The sequence below is a fragment of the Neophocaena asiaeorientalis genome, unplaced genomic scaffold (genome assembly GCF_003031525.2).
Source record: "Neophocaena asiaeorientalis asiaeorientalis breed wild unplaced genomic scaffold, Neophocaena_asiaeorientalis_V1.1 scaffold95, whole genome shotgun sequence".
In the NCBI taxonomy this organism is placed as follows: Eukaryota; Metazoa; Chordata; class Mammalia; order Artiodactyla; family Phocoenidae; genus Neophocaena; species Neophocaena asiaeorientalis.
In genome coordinates this window covers 95,283-114,266 of record NW_020174924.1, presented here as the reverse complement: position 1 = coordinate 114,266, position 18,984 = coordinate 95,283, and the positions used below count along the sequence as shown (strand labels likewise).

The 18,984-nt window shown below is 48.7% G+C and overlaps 1 protein-coding gene and 1 long non-coding RNA gene across 2 annotated transcripts; one reads left to right on the top strand and one right to left on the bottom strand.

Moving 5' to 3' along the window:
* Positions 1-1,607: 1,607 nt before the first annotated feature.
* On the top strand, positions 1,608-12,128 carry KLHL33 (kelch like family member 33). The gene is made up of 6 exons (XM_024761265.1): positions 1,608-1,700; positions 2,920-3,092; positions 3,540-4,316; positions 8,259-9,183; positions 9,299-9,466; positions 9,573-12,128. Exons 3-6 carry the CDS (start codon positions 3,560-3,562, stop codon positions 10,123-10,125), a joined length of 2,403 nt encoding a protein of 800 aa, XP_024617033.1. The 5' UTR covers positions 1,608-1,700; positions 2,920-3,092; positions 3,540-3,559; the 3' UTR covers positions 10,126-12,128.
* Positions 6,516-18,936, bottom strand: LOC112410583 (uncharacterized). Its single transcript, XR_003005456.1, has 3 exons — positions 18,857-18,936; positions 11,345-11,482; positions 6,516-6,574 (listed from the first exon to the last, which is right to left on the bottom strand). It is a non-coding gene; the product is annotated as an uncharacterized LOC112410583 (long non-coding RNA).
* Positions 18,937-18,984: the final 48 nt, after the last annotated feature.

The following is an 18,984-nucleotide window of genomic DNA, read 5'->3' as shown; positions in this document are numbered from 1 at the left end:
GTTTTGAGGAGCACCTCCTGCCTTCCTCTGTTCAGCCCAAATTATTACCCCTCTACCCAGTTTAGTGTCAGTGACTTAGGTTAGGCTGGGAAGCATAAGGGATTTTTGGCCCAGGGACTTAACAGGACTCTGAGTGGTCTGATGGCCAACTTGTGAATGATATACAGAATCAGAAGTTGAGGGTTCTTTTCTGAGGAGGACACATTTCTCAGTCAGTTTCCCACTGTCTCACCTTGGTACCCAAAGAAGCCAGTGGCTTGTTGGCTGGGGTTTGTGGGGAGGAAGTCCCCAGCAGGTAGTTGGTAAGAGAAAGGAAGACCAGGAAGAAGATAATCTGGGCCTGTAATAGCATAGGTGACACCACCTCCCTCCACAGAGAGAGGGAGAAAGAGGGAGGGAAGAAGGGACAGAGACAGAGAGGTGAGTGGAAGGGAAGTAGTTCTCCTCCTCACTTTTCTTGTCTCATCTTCACTCTTCTCTCCAATCCTCTTGTTCTGTTTCCTACCAACCTCCTCCCATAAAGGAATGTGGCTAAATGGGTGTCCTTTTCCTTCTTGCCTCAAACTACAAAGCATCCCTTCCCATGCCAGAGGGGTGAATATCAACGTTGTAAATACTGGGAGCAAGAAGCAGGGCATTTCTCATCTGGTAGTCATGTTGTCCTCATCCCAACAGATCCTCAGAAGGAGTCCTCCTTACTTTCCTCTTCAAAAACTGGCATGTGGAGTCTCTCCCAGCAGAACCGGCTAGCTTCAGGTCTGGGTCCCTGGAAATCTGCTCTGTCAACTACCCACGCACACAATCCCACATCTCCCCACATTCCGCCCCTTCCGGATCTGTCCAGCTCTCACTGCCATCCCCTTAGTCTTTTCACCCCCAACTCAATTCCCCCTCGCCTGCCTTGGACTCCCACTCCACGCCTGCCAGTGCCAATGCCTACAAGGATAGTCACGGTCACCAGGCCCACCACCCGAAACTCATTTTCAGGATCCATGTTTGGTAGCTGCACCCCATGCTCCTGGAAGGGCAGAACACAGAGGTAGGGGGTCACAGAGATTTTTTTTTTTTTTGCGGTACGTGGGCCTCTCACTGTTGTGGCCTCTCCCGTTGCGGAGCACAGGCTCCGGACGCGCAGGCTCAGCAGCCATGGCTCACGGGCCCAGTCTCTCCATGGCATGTGGGATCTTCCCGGACCGGGGCACGAACCCGTGTCCCCTGTATCGGCAGGCGGACTCTCAACCACTGCGCCACCAGGGAAGCCCAGTCACAGAGATTTTTAATTGGTCCATCTGATTCTTAAAATGACTTGTCCAGGCTGGAGCCACGAAAATGCAAGCTGGGTGGTCAGCTGACTTGAGAAAAGGTTGCATGAAGGAAGGGAATGGGCATTACCCGGAACAGGTCCAAAAGGGTCTCTGTGAAGCCCACTGTATGCACAGCCACAGCTACTGCATAGGAGAAAGCAAATATGATTCCAGTGGAACTGCCAAGCTCCAGACCCAGGCTGTGCAAGACAAGGAAGTAGGTACCACCTGAGAGGAGAGGAAAGAAGAGTCAATCGGTCTCACCAACTCCCAACAGGACCGGGGGCCCTAAGAGGTCATGGAGTCACAACAGACTCACCAGCCTTGACTTTGCCATTGGTGGAGACGGCTGAGATAGACAGGCTGGTGATAGTAGTGACTGAAGCCGAGAGCAAGGTAACGAGCGATCTGAGCCCTGGAGTGGGATGGGAATGGGGCTCCTTTAATTCACTGAGGCCGTATCCCAAATCCCTTCCTGCTGTCTAGCAGAGTGCTGAGCCCACACCTATGCCGGCCTGAGCAGTAATCCAAGGCAGCTGCAGGTAGAGGATGATGCCCCTCTTCATCAGGGAGGGAGGAGTCAAGGTCACCCTCAGCCCTTTCCTCTCACCCTCAGAGGGACCCTTGAGGCTGTCCTCTGGAGCGAAGTTCTCTTTCCCTGCTTCCATCCCGAACCTTTGAGAACCCTAAGCACCAATCCGTTACCATGACTCCCATGACCCAGATGAAGCCAATGGGGCCTTGCCAGGCCTGGCCCCCCAATTCTCCACATCATTTTTGGGGAGTGTGGCTCCACATGGGGCTCCTAAGCAGAGGTGGAAGTAATACTGTCCCCTGGCTGAGATGCCAAGACCCTGCCCCAGTCAGCAGGTCAGCAACAAGAAGGACGGCCAACAGACCTGGAGGTGCTATGGGGGGAGGTCAGTCATAATGCATTTAACGGAGGGTGGATGATTGCACAGAAGAGCAGGTTTCATCCAACCTTCGGGGATTCGCTGTGGGGTATGGGTCCTGCCATGGTGGAGCCGAGCAGAGCCTCCAGAGACTCGTGGCTGTGGTGGAGCTGTCCCAGGACCATGGGATTGGCAGAAAATGCAGATCAGGGTCCAGTGTCCTTGTCCTTGTTGGCAGAGGGAGGGCAGAGGCTGACCTGGGGCTTGTCTCTGCCAGATAGCGGTTCCTCCTCTTCCTGGTGGGGGCCCAAGGTGTTGGCCACCTTGTCTTGCAAAGGAGAGGCCATAAGAGGATCCACACAGAGGCTGGTCACTATTGCCCATTTCACAAGCCAGGACAACCATGGGCTGCCTCTCTGTTTACCCATTTGGAGGAGTGCAGCCTGAGGGTTGGGTTTGGCTCTCTCACCACCAACTCCACGTTGGCACAGGGAGGAAACCCCTCACTACGGGTGGGTCACCCATGGTCGGTAGCCCTGACCCATGCCCCTTCACCTCCCCCACTCCTCTGCCCTTGTTGGACCAGATGGATGGGTTATGTTTGAGTTTCATGTCAGGATTGTTCGCTCTAGGGTCCCAGCTTTATCATGCACAGAAAAATCAACAAAGGCCAGGACTGACCCCAAACACACGCTTCACTCTTTCTCCCCACTTTCCTGCAGGTGTGCAGAGTCCAGACTTTCTTCATGCACCCCCTCCAGCCCAGTCCAGTGAAGGAAGCCTTTCTGGCCTGGCTCACTCCACCAGATCCCCACATCCTACTTGGCTTCTGAATTTGCCTCGCTCAGCACCAGGGCATGACCTACAAGTGGAAGGGGAGAGGAGGTCATCTCAGGTCAGGCCCAGGGGATTGGGTGTCAGAGTTTGGGCACCTGGAGACCAGCCCCCAGCCTGCCAGCACTGCCTATAATTAGCTGGGTTCGGTCAGGGACGGGGCCCCGGGGGCGCGTTCCCTCTGCCACACTGTCAGGAGTAGAGCAGGCTCAAGTGAGAGGGCAAGCGGAACGCTGGTGTCTTAGGAGGGTGACTACTGGCATAGGGGCAAGACGGGCAGGGTACAGTTCCGGGTACTGGATGTTTACACATAGATCTTGCGTGCTTTGCTGCACCTGGGGAACCTCAGAGTCGCGCGGTGTGGCCTACACGCTCGAGCCCTGGGATGGGGAGAGGGGGTTGAAGTAGGAAGAGGGACTGACATGTCGCCGGACTGGAGGCAGGGCTTCCTCTGGCCTCTGTGGGCCCAGCTCTTACCCTCTCTTCTCTTTCCTCTGCTTACCTGCAGCAATCCAGTGAGCTTGGGCCATGAGCGTCTCGGACTCGGCACATCGTCCCTCAGAGCCTGAACAAGTCTCTCTTCCAGTCCAGAAGGACGGCCTTGGCCTCCCTTTGTCCACCAGGAGAACCCCCTCCTGGCCTCCGTCCCCAGACCAGGATCCTGGTTTGCCCCCCTTTCCTCTGGAAGAGCCTGGCCCCAGGCCCATGGCCCCGGGGAGCCTTCCCTCTCCAGCCTTGTCCCTAGACAAAGAAGAGGAGGAGGAAGAGGATGAGGACGGAGAAGACGCAGAGGAGCCCGAGGAGCTGCGCAGCGAGGCGCATCCCAGCCAGTTTTTCGCGGAGGCACAGCGGCTGCGAGAGCAGAGGTTGTTGCTGGATGAAGACGTGTCGGTCGGGGGACGAGTATACGGGGTGCATCGGGTGATCTTGGCCGCAGTCAGCAGCCTCTTCAGAGGCAGGTTGCTGGGCAGCAGAGGTCTGCAATGCCCCCTCAGCCTGGATGTAACCCCCGGGGCCTGGGAGGCCATGCTGACCTTTGCCTATGAGGGGGTGCTGGGACCCGCCCCACGGGAGGATGTGCTGGTCGCGGCTGAAGCCCTGGGCGCACCCCGGGTGAAGGCTGCGGCCCAGTGGGGACGTGAGGGGGCTGGAAGCACCCGGGAAGATGAAAAGCAGCCCAGCCAGGCAGAGGAACTGAGAGAGAACCTGCGCACCATGGAGCTCCTGTACCAAGAAGGCATCGGATGTGACCTGGAGCTGGAGGCAGACGGCTGCCGGCTGCGGGGTGAGGGTCTGTGGGGCATTACGTTAATGCAGGCGCATATGCCACCTGAAATGGTGTGTGCAAGCAGCGGGTGGTTCAGTCCCTACCATAGTGGTTTTGATCCCTGCTGCAGTCAGAATTTCCCCAGGGTGACCTTTGGCACCTCTCCTGACCCACTGAGAATGGAGCATGCGCAGTTGAGTTGTTTTCTTAAGAGCACTGACAGATTTATGCTGTGGCTTTCCCTGTGCCCAGAAACAAGAAATTTACAGTCAGCTGGCTGGAGCTAAGGGTATGTAGTCCATGCCAGTAGAACAAGCAGGAGGTGATTGACTCAAACAAAGATTAACCAAAGGCCCTTCTTGACATCTTCTATTTAGGACACAGTAAAGGCCAGAGGAACACAGTGGAAAAACTCAGTGTGTCCTTTCCCCCCAAGTGAGCTTGACACCATGCCAGATGTGGACCCTACAGCTAGTGAGCAAGGTCTGGTACTGTTTGGCCAGAATCTTAAGGCTACCAGTTCATGGCACTTTGAAGTTAACTCTGCTCATCACCAGGAAAGCTGAAGAGGGTTGAATAAGTTGAGATTTATTCAGATTCTACTAACATTTAGTGAGGTACTGGGTACCAGGAATTTCTTTTACACATGCCATCTCTTTTCATCTCACTGAAAACTAGTGAGTTAGATATCATTATCCCTGGGTGCAGATAAAGAATATTAAATTCAGAGATGTTAACAGGTGAAAACCAGGATACAGGCCCACATCCACTAACCCAGTCTGCTCTCACTAGGCCATGCATTGCCTCCTATGCAGTCAAGTCAAAGACACATAGCACCTGGCAAACGGAGTCAGAGTGCAGACACATAGAAGTTTAACATTAAAAGGGATTTGTTTAGATATTATCTAGTTCAGCTCTTACACTTTATTGATAAGGAAATCGGTCTTTAAGACAAGTCCAAAGTCACATAGCTACTGCTCATTGGAGGAATGCCTGGCACCCAAAGTGCTTCTGGGACTCCCCAAAGGAAAAGGATCCTATCTTAGTCAGCTTGGGCTGCTATAACAAAAATACCATAGACTGGGTGGTTTAACAATAGAAATTTATTTCTCATGGCTCTGGAGGCTGCATCAGGGTGTCAGCAAGGTCAGGTTCTGGTTAGGGCCCTCTTTCTGGTTTGTAGATGACCACCTTCTCACTGTATCTTCACACAGCAGAGAGAGAGGGAGATCATCTCTCTCATGTCTCCTCTTATAAGGGCACTAATCCCATTCATGAGGGTTTCTACTCTCATACATAATTACCTCCCAAAGGCCCCACCTACAGATACTATCACGTTGGAGATCAGGGCTTCAACATATGAATTTGGTGGGGGCGGGGAACACAAACACTCAGTCCATAACAGACTTCTAAAGTGTTTGTTATCATTTCCAATAGCACTAGATGCATGGGGAATTTAAAATTTCATAGTTATAAAATTCTCACGAGGGTTTGGAATTTAAACATCCTTGTATTCAATATCACTGCTTTCACTTCCTTTAAGAAACATTCCAACTTAGTGGTGGAAACCTGTCACTTAAAATTCTAAGGAATAATGATGAGTGAGAAGGGGCACAGAATACAAGTGGTTGTGAATCCTTTGTCAGTGGCTCTGAGCTATAGGCTGATTGATGGTATGGAAGATGAGATGGCTTACCTGCTTTACGGAATGCAGATTTTCTCAGGCAATATGGAAGCTGTCACTAATGTTTACTGCTTGGGAAGCACCAAGCTACTACCTACTGCTCAAAAAGACAGTGGAAAGCCACTCCGGTATCACCTGCCCTTTGAGAGAGGTGAACATGCTGCAACTGATCAAAGCACCCTGAGGTTCATAAGCCTCACTGGGAGCTTGGGTCTGTGTGACCTGCCCGAGAGGACTTCTAGCAGCATTTCCCCTCTTTTTTTAAAAAATAATTAATTAATCAATTAATTTATGTTTGGCTGTGTTGGGTCTTCGTTGCTGTGCGCAGGCTTTCTCTAGTTGCAGCGGGTGGGGCTACTCTTTGTTGCGGTGCGGGGGCTTCTCATTGCGGTGGCTTCTCGTGTTGTGGAGCACGGGCTCTAGGTGCACGGGCTTCAGTAGTTGTGGCATGCGGGCTCAGTAGTTGTGGTGCATGGGCTTAGTTGCTCCGTGGCATGTGGGATCTTCCTGGACCAGGGATCGAACCCGTGTCTCCTGTATTGGCAGGCGGATTATTAACTACTGTGCCACCAGGGAAGTCCTCCTCTCTTTTCTGTTATGAAGCATTTCAAACATAGCAAAGAAAAGAGAATATTAAGGTGAACACTCAAACACCCATCACCCAGACTTAACAATGAACATTTTACTATATTTGTTTCATTTCTTTCTTTATTTTTTGCTGAAGTTTAAAGTAAATCTCAGACATTTCACTCACAAATACTTGGGTATGTGTCTCTCTAAAAGAGGACATTTTCTCATGTAACCACAATTTATCATATCTAACAAAATTAACAATGATTTCTTAATATCGCATAGTCCACATTGAAATTTTCCCACTTGTCCAAAAATGTGTCTTTTAGAGCTGCTCTGTTCAACCCAGGAGCCAATCAAGGTTTGCACTGAACTCAGATATATGTCTCTTAAGCTTCCTTTACTCTCGTACAGTTCTCTCTCCCTTTTTTATGACTTACTGAAGAAACAAGATTAGTTGTCCTATAGAGTGCTCCATGTTCTAGATTTGTAAGCATTTTCCCTCATGGTTTGTTTAACTCATTCTTTCAGCCTCTCAATTTCCTATAAACTTGAATTTAGATCTGAAGGTTTGATTAGATTTCGGTTAAATATTTTGGTAAGGATACTCCATACTTGATGCCAACTGCCTCAAATTGAGTTACATTAGGGAGCATATAAGGTCTAGTTATTTTATTTTATTTTTTTTGCGGTACGCGGGCCCCTCACCGCTGTGGCCTCTCCCGCTGCAGAGCACAGGCTCCGGACGCACAGGCCCAGCGGCCATGGCCCACGGGCCCAGCCGCTCCGCGGCATGCAGGATCCTCCCGGACCAGGGCACGAACCCGTGTCCCCTGCATTAGCAGGCAGACTCTCAACCACTGCGCCACCAGGGAAGCCCAGGTTTAGTTATTTAATAGCATTTTTGAATAGGATATTTTCAGAGTCACGAGGGCCATGCAGATAAGCAGGGAACTGATACACAGGTATGCTCACTGCAGCCTGACATCAGTTACAGTGATCTGCCCAGACAGCCCCTGTATGGAGATAGAAAATAAATTACTGCCTTTCACTAGGACTCAGTTTCCATATCTTAAAAGGAGCAATTGAAGCAGGTGATTTTGAAGGCTTCCAGTTTACAAGCCCTAAATCTTGGGTAAGAGGAGATGGCAGTTAGATGAGTGTGGCTCACAACCATTCCTGAGTGTGGTACCACTTTCTGAGTAAAATCTGACTAGCAGAATGGCTGATGTCAGTGGCTCTTATAATTGTAGAGGAAAGAACTTTATTCTGTGCACAATATAGAAAGACCTATATAAGCTGCACATCGGTCTTTGCAGTTTATCTTGTACCCCCTCTTAGCAAATGTTCTCTGTAGCATCTTCACTTGGTTGATCAAGACCCTTTCTCTAATTGGCCTGCATCAAGAAGACTAAGGCAATGTTTTTCAAAGTGTCTTCAGGCCACTAACATGAGAATCATGCAGGGTGCTTGAATATGTTAAAACACAAATTCCTAGGGTCTGCGTCTAGAGCTACTGAATCAGAATCTCTGGAGGTGGGTCCGTGAGACCCTCACTGTAACAAGCACCCCACGTGGTTCTGGTGCATGTACCGCAGTTTGGCCTGTGGTCTTGGGTGGTTGGCCCAAAGTTGGGGCTGTGAAGACAGGGGAGTGCCTTGCAGTTTGCAACACTCTGGGTCCCCCTCTGCTTCTCCCTCTTGCAGTGCACCGAGCAGCCCTCGCCTGTGGCAGTGAGTTCTTTGGGGCCATGCTCCTGAGCGGGATGAGGGAATCCCAGGGCACAGAGGTGTCTCTGCATACCATCTCTGCCCAGGACCTGCGACTCCTTGTCTCCTTTGCCTACTCTGGGGTTGTGCGGGCAAGGTGGCCGGGACTGCTGAGAGCCACCCAGGCTGCTCTGCGGTACCAGAGCTCTTCCTGCCTGGCTCTGTGCCAGAGAGCCTTGGCACAAGGCCTCAGCCCTGCCCGTTGCCTGGCCCTGATCCCCATGGCTGAAGCCCCTGGGCTGGAGAGGCTCTGGAGCAAAGCCCGTCACTACCTCCTCACCCACCTGCCTGCTGTGGCTTTGTGCTCCACTTTCCCGTCCTTACCGGTTGCCTGCCTGGCTGAGCTCCTGGACAGCGATGAGCTACACTTGCAGGAGGAGTTCGAGGCCTTTGCGGCTGCACTGCGTTGGCTAGCTGCCAACCCTGACACCCAGGAGTCAGAGGCCAAGGCCCTGCTTCGATGCGTTCGCTTTGGCCGTATGTCTACCAGGGAGCTGCGGAGGGTATGGGCAGCCGGGCTGCCTCCACCCTTGAGCCCGGACTTGCTGCGTCAGCTGATGGTGGAGGCTGAGGTTCCAGGACAAGAGAGGCGGAGGGAGCCTGACCAGGCACTAGTAGTGATTGGCGGGGACGGGCTCAGATCAGACATGGCCACGAGACAGCCGTCCCGAGAAGTGTGGTGGGCCCGGGCCTTTCGCTGCGGCATAGGACTGGTTCGAACTGTGGAGTGGGGACGGCTGCCTGCCCTGCCTGCCCCCGGGCGCTTTCGGCACGGGGCTGCGAGCCTAGCCGGAAGTGAGCTCTACGTGTGTGGCGGACAGGATTTCTACGGCCACTCTAACACCCTGGCTTCGACTCTCAGGTATGGCCCCCTGAGAGCGGCCGGTCCCAAGGTGGGCAGCTGCGGGAGGTTGGCAGCCCAGCCAACCGCAGACTCCCAGGGTCACTCTTCCCATCTCTTGTCCCACTGTGTCCAGGTGGGACCCCAGGCAAGAGGACTGGGAGGAGATGGCGCCTTTGTGCCAGGCTCGGAGCTTTTTCCCCCTGGTGGTGCTGGATGGACTGCTTTATGCCCTGGGTGGACGAGACAGTGGTGTTGCCCTCAGCTCTGTGGAGACTTATAGCCCCAAGCTCAATATCTGGAGGTGAGCAGGGAAGGGGGTGTTTCAGGCATCAGGGAGAGGCTAGGAGTCTTGGAAGAGGAGAACGGAAGATGACTGTTGCCTGATCACGTGCCCTGTTCTCCCACAGGCCGGCACCTGCCCTTCCAGCACCACGCTTTGCCCACGCAGCTGCTGTTTTGGAGGGCCAGCTGTACGTGAGCGGCGGCTGCAGTGGGACTGGCCAGTACCTGGCCTCGTTGCTGCACTATGACCCCAAACTTGAGAAGCCGGGGACACTTCTGAGCCCTATGGGGGTACCTCGGGCTGGCCACGTCATGGCTGCTCTGGGCGGGCGGCTGTATGTAGCGGGTGGGCTAGGTGAGACTGGGGACCTGCTGAGCTTTGAGGCCTATGAACCAAGGACCGATAGCTGGACTCACCTGACACCCCTGCCCTCGCCCCATGTCGGGGCTGCAGGCGCTGTGCTGCAGGGGGAGCTAGTGGTGCTGGGGGGCTACAGCCACCGTACTTATGCCCCCTCCCACCTTATCCACGCCTTCTGTCCTGGCCTGGGCCGATGGCTGTGCCTGGGAACTCTGCCGAGGCCTCGGGCTGAGATGCCTGCCTGCATCCTGACACTGCCCACCGTGCAGCAAATAGCTTTGGTTCCCACACGACACCAAACTAAACCTGCCGGGTGAAGGGGGAGTGGCGGTGGATGGTGTGAGGAAGGGATAAGAAGCATTTTGAGAGGATAGAAATGATGGGAGCAGGGATAAAGAGAAGGCTTTTTTCACGATCATATTTCATTCTAGCACAGTGCTTTACAACTCACACAGCGCTTTTGTATGTATGATCTGCATTGAGGAAAAGGTGGTTCTGGAATTCCTAGGGAAAGAGCGTTGGGGAAGGAGAGGCAGCTGAATACCTAGGTAAGGAGAGGAGACCCAGGGGCAACTATACAAGGTTTAGATTCTTGGTGGGGAAAGTGCATCTGGCTGGGCAGACAGTCAAGAAGCGTCAATAGCCAAGGTGTAGGGGCCATGAGAGGTCAGTTGGGAAAATGATATTCTGATCAATGGACGAAGGAGAAAAACGTGGAGAGGCCATCCGTGAAAGAGCTGAGGAGTGTGGGGGAAGGACTGCAATTGCTGCTTCTCTTTACTCTCCAATCCCTGGGACACCCAAACCCTCCTGACGAGGTTCTTTCTCAGGTAAACTTGTAGACACAGTCTAACGATTCCTCAGCCATACACCACAGGCTGCCCCTAAGAGCCCCTTGGTTTTCAATCTGAGGAGGATGCTCCTGTCTGGACCCGGCACAGCACAGGGGCTCGAGATGCCAGGGCGACGAGGTGGGAGTGCTGCAGGCGGGGAAGATGAAGACGGGAAGGAGGGAGGCGCCCATGGCGGCAAAGGGATGAAACAGGATTTGAGGGCATGGGGTGGGAGAAGTCAGGAGCCTGGCTGGCTTCTTTCCTTCCCTTTGGGGTGAATCGAGGGATCAGGAGAGAAAACAGTACAGTGTGGTGTGAGGTCCTAAGTTGTGAGAGGAAGTGGCAGAGAGAAGAGTAAAAGGCAGAGGAGGCCCAGAAAAGTGGTTCCTTCCTCTGTCCCTTTCTTCCAGAGTTTTTTGAATCCATTTCCCTTTTTCTTGGCCAGGGAAAGTTGAGTCAGATGTTTCCTCTCTCTCTTTCTCCACCCTGCTTTTCCTTCCCTCTTTTTGCTCTCTTCTATCTTTTCCCCTTTCTCCCTCACAGTTATTAATTATGTACTGTGTGCCGGGTACGATGTGGGGCACTAAGGATCCCAAGGTCAGGGAGCTCCCGACCAGCACACAGAATTGTAAGCAAATACAAGTTTGACAGTGGACTTAGAGGTATGGACACTCGCCTCATACCTCTCCCGAGAGCCGCGTACCTCACATGCCTCGTAGTTGAAGGTATGAGAGCCCAGAGGATGGAGGAGGGAACTCTGTCCAGGGAAGACTTCTGTTAGGAAGGCATCATCAGATGGGTGTAGATTGAACTGGATCTTGAAGGCTTCCTGGAAACTCACCTTCAGAGAAGGAGGGAGGCATTCCAGTCAAAGGAAAGAAGCAAATGGGGCATGTGGTGCCCTGTGTCTCCATAGCAAAGGGGAAGTCAGTATTCCAGGGATTCTTCAGAGAATTCTGCTCTGTGCCAGCCTACTCTCTTCCCTGGATCCTTCCTGAAGACAGTGGCTTTCACCTAATTGTATGTTCTCTTCCTCCACAACTCCCCTACGTCTTTCCTGTCTGGTATTTCCACTTCTGACCTCTGAGCAGCTTAAGGCAAAGAAGGGCCACTTCTTTGTACAGGTCAATTTTCTCTTACCCTTGCTAATTTAGATTCTCATGCCGCTAAGGGTGAGATGAGGGTGCCTCCCTCGCATCTTTCTTCATCCCAGCCAGGAGAGACTTGACATGTTTTTGTTTATTGTTTTGAGATTTCATTATTTTATTAAGGTTTCCTTCTATATCTCTGTTTAGGAACATAGTTGAAAATGAGGAGGGGTAAGTAGGCTATATATGAGAACAGAGAAGAAAGATTGAAGAAGACAGGGAAGAAGGAAATCGGAAACACTGAGAAACTATGAGGATTGAGTCTTTAGGGTGAACTTCTGTGAACACGCTCTGTGATTTGTATGCAAAGACAGGCTTAAATAAAGGTTTCACCATGACTGAATCATTCTTGTCTGAGTTTCTCTATTGTAAAAAAACATTCAATATCCCTTGTAATTTGGCTTCTGTCTCCACCACACTACTGAAACCATCCTCCTTCATTGTCACCATGACCTACTTCTCACCAAATCAAACAATCTAAGGCCATTCTCATTTTCCTTCATCTTTCTGCAGGAATTGGCTGGCTTGAAAATTGGCCTAAAAATTTCTCCTTCCCTGGCTCCAGAGATAGCACACTCTCCTACTCTTCTTACTTCTCCAATCCGAGGTGGCAGAAAGTCAAATCATAGTGTCCAAGAGGGGGTGGTGCCATCTCAGGCAGAGCTGACAGCCAAAGGTCCAAAATTATGTAGATGGGGGAGTTAGCTGCAAAAGGCTCTAGCTTTCATTTCTTAGTTTTTTTTTTTTTGTTTTTTTGTTTTTGGCTGCACCCCACGGCATGCGAAACCCGTGCCCCCTGCAGGGGAAGCACAGAGTCTTAACCACTGGAGCACGAGGGAAGTCCATTTGTGAAACTGTGGTTAGAATGAGAAGAGAGGAGGTTTCTGATGTGAAGCAGGACACTGGTCTTGCTCTTGGACCACTCTTCAGTGAGAGGGGCCTGATACAGGCAAGGCAACGAGCTGGGGCCCTGGGCAAGTGCACTGAGATTCAGGGTAGTATTTCGACCCCAGAAAGGAAGTAGAGTAAGGATCAGGAATTGGGACAGAAATCATTCCTACGGAGTAGGCAATCATGGCAATCCAGGGATTAGGCTACAGTCTGGTGAGTTCCTAGAGATGTAGGATTCTTATCTTTGGTAAATCAGATAATGAACAAAGGTGTTGTAGGTACTCCCCTACTACCTGCCCCCACTCTTCCTTCAACTCTTCCTTTGTGGGTGAGGGTGGCATTTACACACCTGCGCTCATCTTTTCCAGGTCAACTCAGGAACTGGATAGAACTGGGGGTGTAGGTTCAATACCAATAAGTGTGTTGGACCATATGAGTCTCCTATGCATAATTTTGGGCTGCCCATGTGCTTCTCTTACTTTGCTTCATGATCCTCTTCAGAAAGCTCACCTGTCCTCTATCCCAAGCCTTAATGACTCAACTGGGTTCTAGTCGTATTATTATTATGTTTTTTTAGCAGCCCTCACCTCTACTTGGATTTACCACTGTCATCGGTTCCGACTCATCATGCTTTGCTGGCACTATCATTTTTCCTTTTTCCTAGACACAAAACTTTGTGCTCATCTTGAGCTTGCTCTCATCTTTTTCTTCACTCAACTCATCATGTAATTTTTTTTTTTGCGGTACGCGGGCCTCTCAGTGTTGCGGCTTTATATATATAATGCCCTGGACAGCTGGAAAATCGATAACAGAAAAGGTTAAAAAGTGAAAAAAAAAGGGGGTGTGTGTAAAAATCACATAGAAATCCTACTAGCTGCAAAACTAAGCACTATTCTTTATCCAGACTGACAGTCCAGGAGGTAGAAGCAACAATGTCTAACCAAAAGAGTGAAAAACTGGATAGAAAGATTGTTTAATAGAACCACGGAATGAAGAGATTTTGGATAGTGCAATTCAAACCCTTCTCTACACAGGGTAGGAAGCCAAGGCAGGTGGCATAGTCTGGATAATGAACAGGAAGGCTTTTCAATGAGAGCAGTCTCCAGGTGACATCCTTATAACATCAGGACCAAGAGACTCGCTGAGACAAGCATCACAGGTTAGGTCTACAGGCAGGACAGTAATTATGACATAATTACTCTGTCAGGGCCACAGACTACATTTCAAATCCTAGCTAACTCTTGGGATCAAGGGATCATAGGTGGAAAAGTGTGAATTTATCACAACTTTTGCTAATACAACTACAAAAATATACATACATTACATATATATACATGCCTATGCATAAATACATGCATGAATACATGTATATGTCATTAGTGGTGAGATTATAGTCTTTTTTTCTCTGAGAGATAGAGGCTTACGGTATTATTATTATGGCTGACGATTCAAGATACAATAACCTGTATTTCTGATTTAGAATTGTGAAAAAAGTATAGCTTGAGAGTGTGAATTAGAGTGAATTAGAATCAGTATCTTGGATTCAAGCCCCAAATCAATTGCTGTTTTGGTAATCATGGGTAAGTCCTTTAATCACTTTGAATACCAGTGTCTTTTATTTTTATATATATACATCTTTATTGGAGTATAATTGCTTTACAATGTTGTGTTAGTTTCTGCTGTACAGCAAAGTGAATCAGCTATATGCATATGTATATCACCATATCCCCTCCCTCTTGTGTCTCCCTCCCACCCTCCCTATCCCACCCCTCTAGGTGGTCACAAAGCACCGAGCTGATCTCCCTGTGCTATGCAGCAGCTTCCCACTAGCTATCTATTTTACATTTGGTAGTGTATATATGTCAATGCTACTCTCACTATGTCCCAGGCTCCCCTTCCCCCTCTGTGTCCTCAAGTCCATTCTTAACGTCTGAATACCAGTATCTTAATCCATAAAATAGAGATAATACCTGTGCTATCAACATCATAGTGTTATTATAGTCATGAGCTCCAGAGCTTGGGATAGTCCTAAGGATCTCTACACACATTTCAAAAAGTGTACCCTGGTACTCTGAAATTAAGTTTCCAGGCTATACCCTTTTAGATTAGCAAGCTAGGTGACACCAAACAGGGTGGCCAGTGTGCTGTAGCACCCCTGAGACCATGAGTGCCATACAGAGGGTTACAGGTTTATCCCCAGCTACTCCAGACTAACACTGCTCCTGAGATAGGGATATGGATTCATCTGGACTCCAGCTGAGGCTAAGGCATTTAGGGAGCTAGAGGTCTTCTAGTTGTATACCAGCTTGACTCATTACCAGACAGGTAATCTGAGCCTCAATGCACTGCACACTTTTCAAGCAAACTGTCAATGATTAAAGCCAACTCTCTCACAACGGAGTAAGAACTGCTTGTTTTAGAATATAGCTAACATTGTTTAAGTGCCTGCTATGTGCCAGGCAGTGTGTTAACTGCTTTACATGCATTGTCTCATTTAAATGCCAAACAACCCATAAAAAGTGGATGCTATTATTATCCCCATTTTACAGATAGGAAAACTGAAGCTTAGAGGAGTGAATTTACTCACCAAAGGTCACACAGTTTAAAATGTTGAGCATGTATTTAAACACAGGTAGAAGGACTTCCAAGCCTGCTGTCTTTATTATGCCACACCTCCAATGTAGATTCACCTCCATGGAGTGGTAGGCTTTATTCACAAAACTCATACTTAGACTCTACAAGTGGGAGCAGTTAAAGGGTATTAATATCTTTTAACAATCTATAATGGAAAAGAATCTGAAGCTCCTCTGGGGTACCAAGTGCAACCGAATAGGTGCTTGTCCATAAATCACTGCTTGGGTGATTCTTTGAAGCTGGCAGTGGATAGACTGAATAGAAGCACAAGCTGTGAATCTAAAGGTAAATATTCACAAAAGGGAAAAGAAAAATCGGGTGAAACCAAGGGTCTTTATAATCCCCAGGCACTCACTGCCCTCTTAGCTTCTTATCAGAGATCTACCCTTCCCAGTTCAAAGTCTACTCCCTCCAGGAAGTTTCTCACAGTCCCCCCTTCACAGAATCCTGAGTTTGTTCCTTAGTAGAATATAGCATTTCCCATAATTTGCCTTGTATTCTTGTGTCTCCTGCATGTGTCTGTCTCCTTTACGAGACCATGAAGCCTTGAGAAGAGGCCATGTTTTATACACTTTACATACTGTCTTGCACTTCACAGGTGCTTAACAGGTATTTATTGACTCAAAATGGGGGAGGATAAGAAGTATGCAATAAAACTGACTAGAAGAGGTGAGCAATTTTTAAAAATTTAACTACAATTGATGTACAATTTCAGGTGTACAACTTCAGATTCTTTTCTATTATGGACTGTTACAAGATACTGAATATATTTCCCTGTGCTATACAGTAAATCCTTGTTGTTTATCTATTTTCTATATAGTGGTGTGGACCTGTTAATCTCATACTCTTAATTTATCCCCCCACCCCTTTCCCCTTTAGTAAGCATAAGTTTGTTTTCGAAGTCTGTGAGTCTGTTTCGTAAATAAGTTGATTTGTATTTTTTTTTAGATTCCACATATAAGCAATATCAGATATTACTTGTCTCTGACTTACTTCACTTAGTATAATCATCTCTAGGTCCACGAATATTGCTGCAAATGGCAATATTTCATTCTTTTTTAATGGCTGAGTAGTATTCCATTATATATATATATCACATCTTCTTTATTCACTCATCTGTGGGTGGACATTTAGGTTGTTTCCACGTCTTGGCTATTGTGAACAGTGCTGTTATGAATATAGGTGTGCATGTATCTTGTCGAATTAGAGTTTTCATCTTTTCTGGATGTATGTCCAGGAGTGAGATTGCTGGATCATACAGTAGCTCTATTTTTAGTTTTTTAAGGAACCTCCATGCTGTTCTCCATAGTGGCTGCACCAACTTACACTCTCACCAACAGTGTAGGAGGGTTCCCTTTTCTCCGCACCCTCTCCAGCATTTATTATTTGTAGACTTTTTGACGATGGCCATTCTGACCATCGTGTGAGGTGGTACCTTACTGTAGTTTTGACTTGCGTTTCTCTAATAACTAGCGATGTTGAGCATCCTTTCATGTGCTTGTTGGCCATCTGTATGTCTAAAGGTGAGCAATTTTAATAGGTGGTAGGGCCCTTAATAAAGGGGCTTCTAAGGGCTGAGGAGATGGCACAACTTCACCCCAGAAAGTAGTAAGTCTGGACACTGCACCCATCAGTTGGATATTGCAGCTTAATACCACTGATCAATAATTATGGGTGTAGGTTACCTATGGAGGAGAAAGTGAGTCATCCTCTAAGAACTTGCAAATAAGCTCTATGAGAGTTAACCCAGTGGGGAATGGAGCGCCTCCTCAGCTCTGGTAGTTGTTCAGTTGGCAGAATGACAGTAATCTGAAGAAAGATTGCTTCAATTCAAGGGAGTGGCTAGTTTAGAAAAGCAGGACTCAAAGGAACACATAATACAGGGTGCATTTAGCACTGTCCACTGAAAAGAAAAGCTGAGTTTGGACTTTGTAAACATCTTGTGAATTGAGAGAGTTCCTCTGTTGCAAGGCAGAGACAGTTCGTCTGGTTGTCTCAAAATCCAACTGAAATATCCTTTAGAGATCAGTCAGTTACTGTCTCTCTGCCTAGAGAATCATTCTAGACTGGTGATTTTCAAAATGTGGTTCCTGGATCAGAGGTCAGAATCCCCAATACCCAAGAGTTTCCTAGAAATGCAGATTCTCAGGTCCTATCCTAAACCTACCAAATCAGAAATTTTCAAGGGGGGTGAGCAACAACCCTAGTTTTAATCAGGGGTTCTTAACCTTTAGCATGTATCAAAATTGCCTGGAGAGCTTGTAAAATACAAATTGCCGGGCCTGGACCCTAGGGCTTAAAAATGTAGATTCCAGACCCCACTCCACCTGTCTAGATCAGTGCTTCTCAAAGTTTAATGTAAGTGGGAATAATCTGGGAATCTTGTAAAATTACAGATTCTGATTCAGTAGGTCTGAGGTGGGGCCTGAGAGTCTGCATTTCTAACAAGGTGATGCTGATGTTGCTGGTCCACAGCCCATACCTTGATTAGCAAGACCCTAGGGCAGAGATTCCCAAACTTGTCTGCACATTAGTATTATCTGGGGAGTTTCAAAAACTTCTAATGCCCGGGTCCTCCTCTGAAGATTGTGATTTAATCAGTCTAGGGTGTGGCCTGGGTTTGGGGATTTTTAAAAAAGATTTCCAATGGTTCCAATGTGCTGGCTTTGAATTTCTTTGCTCTGGCAGCTAACCAGAAAGGAAACTCTAGATTCTCCTAGTCAACCAGGAAGCAATGGTCACCAGTTGCTACTCTTCCTGTACCACCAGTGTGATGCTAAAATACATTATGTATAAGTTGTAGTTCAGGATCATAAAGGTGACAGAAAAATATTTCTTTTAAAAAGAGTGTAGGGACTAATGGGGTAGGTGGTAAGAGAGGCATCTAAGGAAGTTAGGTGGGATCTGGCTCAACAAATTGAGAATAAAGGATGCCCCTGATTCTGAGCTGAAGCTTCAGTTGTTACCTGAGAATGCAAGGGTACCCGCTACCCTTAGAAAAGGGATATTTTCCAGAAGACAGATAATCTATCTTACATGAGGTAAGCATGTTTCTCCTGCTAATATCTGTTTGGCCCTGCTCTTTATGAAACAGCACCAGCATTACCATCCTAAAGGTCACTTGTCCCTTTCCTGAGCCTGGTCCCACTTTCTGAATGGCTCCAAAAAATTATTTGTCCAGGGACCTATTCCAGATGGACATAAGCTGCTTAGTTCACTCTGCCTTAATTATTTGATATCTACACCCGGTTACAGGCCATTGCTTTAGACTTTCCGTCTCTTTTTATTTCTATTTTCACCAAGTAACTTTCGCATGAATTAAGAGTCCCACTATACTATTTGATACCAGGACAAAAGGTGTCCAGATCGGCAGCGAACATGACAAAATCTTTTTCAAGAAATGGTGTTGGAAGATATTACAAAAGAGAGGAAATTTAGCAAAAGAGCGGAATTTGGTAGAAGAGGAAACCTGAGGGACAGGAGAAAAGAGGACGAGGAAGGGGGGTGAGGGGGGAAAGGCAGCGAGAGGGAGTGGGACTAACCTCTGGCCCCAGAAAAGGCTGCAACACCCTCACTGCAGTTGCATCGCCAGCCGCGCACCTCTCCTCCCCGCGGGCCGCGACCGCCCCGCCCCGCGTCTGCGGCGGCGCGCTGTCTCCTCCCCGCTTCC

Excerpts from the sequence above, each read along its gene's own strand:
- KLHL33 (XM_024761265.1), top strand. The coding sequence starts at position 3,560 with ATGAGCGTCTCGGACTCGGCACATCGTCCCTCAGAGCCTGAACAAGTC. Across the intron at positions 9,184-9,298 it reads ACCCTGGCTTCGACTCTCAG|GTGGGACCCCAGGCAAGAGG; the intron begins GTATGGCCCCCT and ends CACTGTGTCCAG. Across the intron at positions 9,467-9,572 it reads CCCAAGCTCAATATCTGGAG|GCCGGCACCTGCCCTTCCAG; the intron begins GTGAGCAGGGAA and ends GTTCTCCCACAG.